Genomic DNA, 10,000 nt, shown 5'->3' with positions numbered 1-10,000 from the left:
AAAAAAGACACAAAAAAGACACAAAAAGACACAAAAAAGACACAAAAAGACACAAAAGACACAAAAACACACAAAAACACACAAAAACACACAAAAATACACAAAAACACGCAAAAAAGACACAAAAACACACAAAAAGACACAAAAACAAACAAAAAAGACACAAAAAGACACAAAAAGACACAAAAAAGACACAAAAACACACAAAAAAGACACAAAAAGACACAAAAAGACACAAAAAGACACAAAAACACACAAAAACACACAAAAAATACACAAAAAGACACAAAAAGACACAAAAAGACACAAAAAGACACAAAAAAACACCAAAAAGACACAAAAAAGACACAAAAAGACACAAAAACACACAAAAAAGACACAAAAAAGACACAAAAAGACACAAAAACACACAAAAACAAACAAAAAAGACACAAAAAGACACAAAAAGACACAAAAAAGACACAAAAAAACACCAAAAAGACACAAAAAAGACACAAAAAGACACAAAAACACACAAAAAAGACACAAAAAACACACAAAAACACACAAAAACACACAAAAACAAACAAAAAAGACACAAAAACACACGAAAAAGACACAAAAAGACACAAAAAAGACACAAAAAGACACAAAAAGACACAAAAAAGACACAAAAACACACAAAAAGACACAAAAAAGACACAAAAACACACAAAAAAGACACAAAAAGACACAAAAAAGACACAAAAACACACAAAAACACACAAATAAGACACAAAAAAGACACAAAAAGACACAAAAACACACAAAAACACACAAAAACAAACAAAAAAGACACAAAAAGACACAAAAAGACACAAAAAGACACAAAAAAGACACAAAAAGACACAAAAAGACACAAAAAAGACACAAAAACACACAAAAAAGACACAAAAAGACACAAAAAGACACAAAAAGACACAAAAAAACACAAAAATACACAAAAAAGACACAAAAAAGACACAAAAAGACACAAAAAAGACACAAAAAGACACAAAAACACACAAAAAGACACAAAAACACACAAAAACACACAAAAACACACAAAAATACACAAAAACACGCAAAAAAGACACAAAAACACACAAAAAGACACAAAAACAAACAAAAAAGACACAAAAACACACAAAAACACACAAAAAGACACAAAAACACACAAAAACACACAAAAATACACAAAAACACGCAAAAAAGACACAAAAACACACAAAAACACACAAAAATACACAAAAACACGCAAAAAAGGCACAAAAACACGCAAAAAAGACACAAAAACACACAAAAAAGACACAAAAACACACAAAAACACACAAAAACACACAAAAATACACAAAAACACGCAACAAAGACACAAAAACACACAAAAACACACAAAAATACACAAAAACACGCAAAAAAGACACAAAAACACGCAAAAAAGACACAAAAACACACAAAAAAGACACAAAAAAACACAAAAATACACAAAAACACGCAAAAAAGACACAAAAACACACAAAAAGACACAAAAACAAACAAAAATACACAAAAACACGCAAAAAAGACACAAAAACACGCAAAAAAGACACAAAAACACACAAAAAAGACACAAAAAGACACAAAAAGACACAAAAAGACACAAAAAGACACAAAAACAAACAAAAAAGACACAAAAAGACACAAAAAGACACAAAAAAGACACAAAAACACACAAAAAAGACACAAAAAGACACAATAAAGACACAAAAACACACAAAAAGACACAAAAAGACACAAAAACACACAAAAACACACAAAAAATACACAAAAAGACACAAAAAGACACAAAAAGACACAAAAAAACACCAAAAAGACACAAAAAAGACACAAAAACACACAAAAAAGACACAAAAACACACAAAAACACACAAAAAGACACAAAAACACACAAAAACACACAAAAATACACAAAAACACGCAAAAAAGACACAAAAACACACAAAAAGACACAAAAACAAACAAAAAAGACACAAAAAGACACAAAAAAGACACAAAAACACACAAAAACACACAAAAACACACAAACACAAACAAAAAAGACACAAAAGGACACAAAAAAGACACAAAAACACACAAAAAGACACAAAAAAGACACAAAAACACACAAAAAAGACCCAAAAAGACACAAAAAAGACACAAAAAGACACAAAAACACACAAAAACACACAAAAACACACAAAAAAGACACAAAAAGACACAAAAAAGACACAAAAACACACAAAAAAGACACAAAGACACAAAAACACACAAAAAAGACACAAAAAGACACAAAAAGACACAAAACACACAAAAACACACAAAAACACACAAAAAAGACACAAAAACACACTTTTTGTGTCTTTTTGTGTCTTTTTGTGTCTTTTTTGTGTGTTTTTGTGTCTTTTTGTGTCTTTTTGTGTTTTTTTGTGTCTTTTTGTGTCTTTTTGTGTCTTTTGTGTCTTTTTTGTGTATTTTTGTGTGTTTTTGTGTCTTTTTTGTGTCTTTTTGTGTGTTTTGTGTCTTTTTTGTGTCTTTTTTGTGTGTTTTTGTGTCTTTTTTGTGTTTTTTGTGTCTTTTTGTGTCTTTTTTGTGTTTTTTTGTGTCTTTTTTGTGTCTTTTTGTGTCTTTTTGTGTCTTTTTTGTGTGTTTTTGTGTTTTTTTGTGTCTTTTTGTGTCTTTTTGTGTCTTTTTTTGTGTGTTTTTGTGTCTTTTTGTGTTTTTTTGTGTCTTTTTGTGTCTTTTTTGTGTGTTTTTGTGTCGTTTTGTGTCTTTTTGTGTGTTTTTGTGTCTTTTTTGTGTCTTTTTGTGTCTTTTTGTGTCTTTTTTGTTTGTTTTTGTGTCTTTTTGTGTCTTTTTGTGTCTTTTTTGTGTCTTTTTGTGTCTTTTTGTGTTTTTTTGTGTCTTTTTGTGTCTTTTTGTGTCTTTTGTGTCTTTTGTGTGTTTTTGTGTGTTTTTGTGTCTTTTTTGTGTCTTTTTGTGTCTTTTTTGTGTGTTTTTGGGTCTTTTTGTGTCTTTTTGTGTTTTTTTGTGTCTTTTTGTGTCTTTTTTGTGTGTTTTTGTGTCTTTTTGTGTCTTTTTGTGTCTTTTTTGTTTGTTTTTGTGTGTTTTTTGTGTCTTTTTGTGTCTTTTTGTGTCTTTTGTGTCTTTTTTGTTTGTTTTTGTGTCTTTTTTGTGTCTTTTTGTGTCTTTTTTGTGTCTTTTTGTGTCTTTTTTGTGTGTTTTTGTGTCTTTTTTGTGTCTTTTTGTGTCTTTTTGTCTTTTTGTGTCTTTTTGTGTCTTTTGTGTCTTTTTTGTGTGTTTTTGTGTGTTTTTGTGTCTTTTTTGTGTCTTTTTGTGTCTTTTTGTGTCTTTTTTGTGTCTTTTTTGTGTGTTTTTGTGTCTTTTTTGTGTTTTTTTGTGTCTTTTTGTGTCTTTTTTGTGTTTTTTTGTGTCTTTTTTGTGTCTTTTTGTGTCTTTTGTGTCTTTTTTGTGTCTTTTTTGTGTGTTTTTGTGTCTTTTTTGTGTGTTTTTGTGTCTTTTTTGTGTGTTTTTGTGTCTTTTTGTGTGTTTTTGTGTGTTTTTGTGTCTTTTGTGTCTTTTTGTGTCTTTTTGTGTGTTTTGTGTCTTTTTGTTGTTTTTTGTGTCTTTTTGTGTCTTTTTGTGTCTTTTTTTGTCTTTTTTGTGTCTTTTTGTGTCTTTTTTGTGTGTTTTTGTGTCTTTTTTGTGTGTTTTTGTGTTTTTTTGTGTCTTTTGTGTCTTTTTGTGTGTTTCTGTGTCTTTTTTGTGTCTTTTTGTGTCTTTTTGTGTCTTTTTTGTGTGTTTTTGTGTCTTTTTGTGTGTTTTTGTGTCTTTTTTGTGTCTTTTTGTGTCTTTTTATGTCTTTTTGTGTGTTTTTGTGTGTTTTTGTGTCTTTTTTGTGTGTTTTTTGTGTGTTTTTGTGTGTTTTTTGTGTGTTTTTGTGTCTTTTTGTGTCTTTTTGTGTGTTTTTGTGTCTTTTTGTGTGTTTTTGTGTGTTTTTTGTGTCTTTTTGTATCTGTTTGTGTGTTTTTGTGTCTTATTGTGTCTTTTTTGTGTCTTTTTGTGTCTTTTTGTGTGTTTTTGTGTGTTTTTGTGTCTTTTTGTGTCTTTTTTGTGTGTTTTTGTGTGTTTTTGTGTCTTTTTTGTGTCTTTTTGTGTCTTTTTGTGTCTTTTGTGTCTTTTTTGTGTCTTTTTGTGTCTTTTTGTGTGTTTTTGTGTGTTTTTGTGTCTTTTTGTGTCTTTTGTGTCTTTTTGTGTCTTTTTTGTGTGTTTTTGTGTGTTTTTTGTGTGTTTTTGTGTGTTTTTGTGTGTTTTTGTGTCTTTTTGTGTCTTTTTGTGTCTTTTTTTGTGTCTTTTTGTGTTTTTGTGTCTTATTGTGTCTTTTTTGTGTCTTTTTGTGTCTTTTTGTGTGTTTTTGTGTGTTTTTGTGTCTTTTTGTGTCTTTTTTGTGTGTTTTTGTGTCTTTTTGTGTCTTTTTTGTGTCTTTTTGTGTTTTTTTGTCTTTTTGTGTCTTTTTGTGTCTTTTTGTGTGTTTTTGTGTGTTTTTGTGTCTTTTTGTGTCTTTTTTGTGTGTTTTTGTGTCTTTTTGTGTCTTTTTGTGTCTTTTTGTGTCTTTTTGTGTCTTTTTTGTGTGTTTTTGTGTCTTTTTGTGTGTTTTTGTGTCTTTTTTGTGTCTTTTTGTTGTCTTTTTGTGTGTTTTTGTGTCTTTTTGTTGTCTTTTTGTGTGTTTTTGTGTCTTTTTTGTGTGTTTTTGTGTGTTTTTGTGTCTTTTTGTGTGTTTTTGTGTCTTTTTGTGTGTTTTTGTGTGTTTTTTGTGTCTTTATGTGTCTGTTTGTGTGTTTTTGTGTGTTTTTGTGTCTTTTTTGTGTCTTTTTGTGTCTTTTTTGTGTCTTTTTGTGTCTTTTTGTGTGTTTTTGTGTTTTTTTGTGTGTTTTTGTGTCTTTTTGTGTCTTTTTTGTGTCTTTTTTGTGTCTTTTTGTGTCTTTTTGTGTCTTTTTTGTGTCTTTTTGTGTCTTTTTGTGTCTTTTTGTGTCTTTTTGTGTCTTTTTGCGTCTTTTTTGTGTCTTTTTGTGTCTTTTTGTGTTTTTTTGTGTCTTTTTGTGTCTTTTTGTGTCTTTTTTGTGTCTTTTTGTGTCTTTTTGTGTCTTTTTGTGTCTTTTTGTGTCTTTTTTGTGTCTTTTTGTGTCTTTTTTGTGTCTTTTTGTGTCTTTTTGTGTCTTTTTGTGTCTTTTTGCGTCTTTGTTGTGTTTGTTTTTGTTCTGACTGTTGTTGTGTTGTTGTTGTTGTTGTTGTTTTTGCTTTGACTGTTGTGTTGTTGTTGTTCTGACTGTTGTTGTGTTGTTGTTGTTCTGACTGTTGTTGTGTTGTTGTCGTTGTTGTTTTTGCTTTGACTGTTGTGTTGATGTTGTTGTTCTGACTGTTGTTTTGTTGTTTTTGTTTTGACTGTTGTTGTTCTGACTGTTGTTTAGTTGTTTTTGTTCTGACTGTTGTTGTGTTGTTTTTGTTCTGACTGTTGTTGTGTTGTTTTTGTTCTGACTGTTGTTGTTGTTGTTTTTGCTCTGACTGTTGTTGTGTTGTTGTTGTTGTTCTGACTGTTGTTGTGTTGTTTTTGTTCTGACTGTTGTTGTTGTTATTTTTGTTCTGACTGTTGTTGTGTTGTTGTTGTTGTTCTGACTGTTGTTGTGTTGTTTTTGTTCTGACTGTTGTTGTTGTTGTTTTCGTTGTGACTGTTGTTGTGTTGTTGTTTTTGTTGTTGTTGTTCTGACTGTTGTTGTTCTTCTGGCTATTGTTGTTGTTCTGGCTGTTGTTGTTTTTGTTGTTGTTGTTCTGACTGTTGTTGTTCTGACTGTTGTTGTTGTTCTGGCCATTGTTGTTGTTGTTCTGGCTGTTGTTGTTTTTGTTGTTGTAATTCTGACTGTTGTTGTTCTGACTGTTGTTGTTGTTCTGACTGTTGTTGTTCTGGCTGTTGTTGTGTTGTTGTTGTTCTGGCTGTTGTTGTGTTGTTGTTGTTGTTGTTGTTTTTGTTGTTGTAATTCTGACTGTTGTTGTGTTGTTGTCACAAACTTGAAACCAAACGATGTTGTTGTTTATTTTCAGGTGTTTTTAATAAATAAATATAAATAAATATAAATAAATAAATAAATAAATAAATAAATAAATAAATGAATAAACGCTGAGTCAGAGCCGCGTCCTCAGGATGAAGGACACCAGCAGGTCCAGCTGCTCCAGGTTCAGGATGCTCTGCTCCCGGACCAGGTCCCAGGACGCCCGACTGCCCCCCTGCACCACAACAACAGTCAGAACAACAGTCAGAACAACAGTCAGAACAGTAACAACAACAGTCAGAACAGCAACAACAACAGTCAGAACAACAACAACAGTCAGGAGAACAACAACAGTCAGAACAACAACAGTCAGGAGAACAACACAACGACAGTCAGAACAACAACACGACAACAGTCAGAACAACAACATGACAACAGTCAGAACAATAACAACAACAGTCAGAACAACAACAGTCAGAACAACAGTCAGAACAGCAACATGACAACAGTCAGAACAATAACAACAACAGTCAGAACAACAACAACAACAGTCAGAACAACAGTCAGAACAGCAACATGACAACAGTCAGAACAATAACAACAACAGTCAGAACAACAACAACAACAACAGTCAACACAACAACAACAACAACAACAACAGTCAGGAGAAAAACACAACGACAGTCAGAACAACAACAACAACAGTCAACACAACAACAACAACAACAGTCAGAACAACAACACAACAACAGTCAGAACAACAACACAACAACAGTCAGAACAATAACAACACAACAACAGTCACAACAACAACATGACAACAGGCAGAACAACAACAACAGTCAGAACAACAACACAACAACAGTCAGAACAACAACAAGACAACATTCTGAACAACAACAGTCAAGAGAAAAACAACAGTCAGAACAACAACACAACAAGAGTCAGAACAACAACACAACAACAGTCAGAACAACAACGCGACAACAGTCAGAACAACAACACAACAACAGTCAGATTAACAACATGACAACAGTCAGAACAACAACAGTCAGGAGAACAACAGTCAGTACAACAACACAACAACAGTCAGAACAACAACATGACAACAGTCAAGAGAACAATAACAGTCAGAACAACAACACGACAACAGTCAGAACAACAACACGACAACAGTCAGAACAACAACACAACAACAGTCAGAACAACAACATGACAACAGTCAAGAGAACAATAACAGTCAGAACAACAACACAACAACAGTCAGAACAACAACAGAACAACAGTCAGAACAACAACACGACAACAGTCAGAACAACAACACAACAACACTCAGAACAACAACTCAACAACAGTCAGAACAACAAGAACACAACAACAGTCAGAACGACAACAACAGTCAGAACAACAACAGTCAGAACAACAACACAACAACAGTCAGAACAACAACAAAAGTCAGGAGAACAACAACAGTCAGAACAAACACATGACAACAGTCAGAACAACAACAGTCAGGACAACAACAGTCAGAGCAACAACACGACAACAGTCAGAACAACAACACAACAACAGTCAGAACAACACGACAACAGTCAGAACAACAACACAACAACAGTCAGGATGACAACAACAGTCAGAACAACAACACAACAACAGTCAGAACAACAAAAGTCAGGAGAACAACAACAGTCAGAACAACAACACAACAACAGTCACAACAACATGACAACAGTCACAACAACACAACAACAGTCAGAACAACAACAACATAACAACAGTCAGAACAAAAACAGTCAGAACAACAACATGACAACAGTCAGAACTACAACAACAGTCAGAATGACAACAACAGTCAGGGCAACAACACGACAACAGTCAGAACAACAACACAACAACAGTCAGAACAACAACACAACAACAGTCAGGATGACAACAACAGTCAGAACAACAACAGTCAGAACAACAATACAACAACAGTCAGAACAACAACACAACAGTCAGGATGACAACAACAGTCAGAACAACAACAGTCAGAACAACAACACAACAACAGTCAGAACAACAACACAACAACAGTCAGGATGACAACAACAGTCAGAACAACAACACAACAACAGTCAGAACAACAACACAACAACAGTCAGAACAACAACACAACAACAGTCAGAACAACAACACAACAACAGTCAGAACAACAACACAACAACAGTCAGAACAACAACACAACAACAGTCAGAACAACAACACAACAACAGTCAGAACAACAACACAACAACAGTCAGAACAACAACACAACAACAGTCAGAACAACAACAGTCAGAAGAACAACAACAGTCAGAAGAACAACACAACAACAGTCAGAAGAACAACACGACAACAGTCAGAAGAACAACACAACAACAGTCAGGATGACAACAACAGTCAGAACAACAACACAACAACAGTCAGAACAACAACACAACAACAGTCAGAACAACAACACAACAACAGTCAGAACAACAACACAACAACAGTCAGAACAACAACACAACAACAGTCAGAACAACAACACAACAACAGTCAGAACAACAACACAACAACAGTCAGAAAAACAACAACAGTCAGAAGAACAACAACAGTCAGAAGAACAACACAACAACAGTCAGAAGAACAACACGACAACAGTCAGAAGAACAACACAACAACAGTCAGGATGACAACAACAGTCAGAAGAACAACACGACAACAGTCAGAAGAACAACACAACAACAGTCAGGATGACAACAACAGTCAGAAGAACAACACAACAACAGTCAGAACAACAACACAACAACAGTCAGAACAACAACAACACAACAACAGTCAGAAGAAGAAGAACAACACTCACGCAGCGCGTCACCGAGCTCCTGAACAGCCTCTTGTAATATTTCTTCAGTTTGACGTCGACTCGAGTTTCAGTCGACACCTGAAAACACAAACACACAGAAATCACTGTTGTTGTTGTTGTTGTTGTTGTTGTTGTTGTTGTTGTTTAAAACATGTAAATAAATAAACAAACCCTGACGCAGGCGTCGAGCTCGTCCAGCTGCCGGTGCAGCGACACCAGGAAGCGCTCGGCGTCCCAGGGGACGGACGAGTGGTTGAAGAGTCCGGAGATCAGGTTCAGACTGTTCCTGATGAAGAGCAGCTGATCCTGGAGCTGCACACACACACACACACACACACACACACACACACACACACACACACACACACACACAGACACACAGGTACACACACACACAGAGAGACACACACACACACACACACACACACACACACACACACACACACACACACACACACAGAGACACACACACACACACACACAGGGGTGAGTCCTGCGCTCTGATTGGCTCTCAGAGCTCGTGTCCTGCGCTCTGATTGGTTACCGTGGCGTTCCTGATGCGGCTGTAGAGTCGGTACGGGACGGGGGCGGGGCCATCGTGTGTGCTGAGCTCTCCGCCCTGAAACAGGAAACACTTCAAAATAAAGGTCCGATCTGGGAACGTAGAACCAGAGGAACATAGAACCAGAGGAACATAGAACCAGAGCAACATAGAACCAGAGCAACATAGAACCAGAGGAACATAGAACCAGAGGAACGTAGAACCAGAGGAACATAGAACCAGAGGAACATAGAACCAGAGGAACATAGAACCAGAGGAACGTAGAACCAGAGGAACATAGAACCAGAGGAACATAGAACCAGAGGAACATAGAACCAGAGGAACGTAGAACCAGAGGAACGTAGAACCAGAGGAACGTAGAACCAGAGGAACATAGAACCAGAGGAACATAGAACGAGAGGAACATAGAACCAGAGGAACATAGAACCAGAGGAACATAGAACCAGAGGAACATAGAACCAGAGGAACATAGAACCAGAGGAACATAGAACCAGAGGAACGTAGAACCAGAGGAAC

The 10,000-nt window shown here is 34.9% G+C and overlaps 1 protein-coding gene across 1 annotated transcript in view; it reads right to left on the bottom strand.

Annotated features, from left to right (window-relative positions):
• Window positions 1–6,189: 6,189 nt before the first annotated feature.
• The window catches only part of ifnphi1 (interferon phi 1), a gene marked incomplete at both ends in the record, with an annotated part of 5,661 nt that continues 1,850 nt past the window's right edge, over window positions 6,190–10,000 (bottom strand). The window contains 4 exons of the mRNA XM_083931173.1: window positions 6,190–6,291; window positions 8,923–9,000; window positions 9,094–9,234; window positions 9,467–9,541. Coding sequence (XP_083787299.1) covers window positions 6,190–6,291; window positions 8,923–9,000; window positions 9,094–9,234; window positions 9,467–9,541 — 396 coding nt within the window. The remainder of the gene's footprint in view (window positions 6,292–8,922; window positions 9,001–9,093; window positions 9,235–9,466; window positions 9,542–10,000) is intronic.

The sequence above is a fragment of the Echiichthys vipera genome (assembly GCF_963691815.1).
Source record: "Echiichthys vipera genome assembly, chromosome: 17".
NCBI lineage: Eukaryota > Metazoa > Chordata > Actinopteri > Perciformes > Trachinidae > Echiichthys > Echiichthys vipera.
Note: the sequence above shows the minus strand (reverse complement) of the source record. Positions and strands in the feature narration are given on the sequence as shown.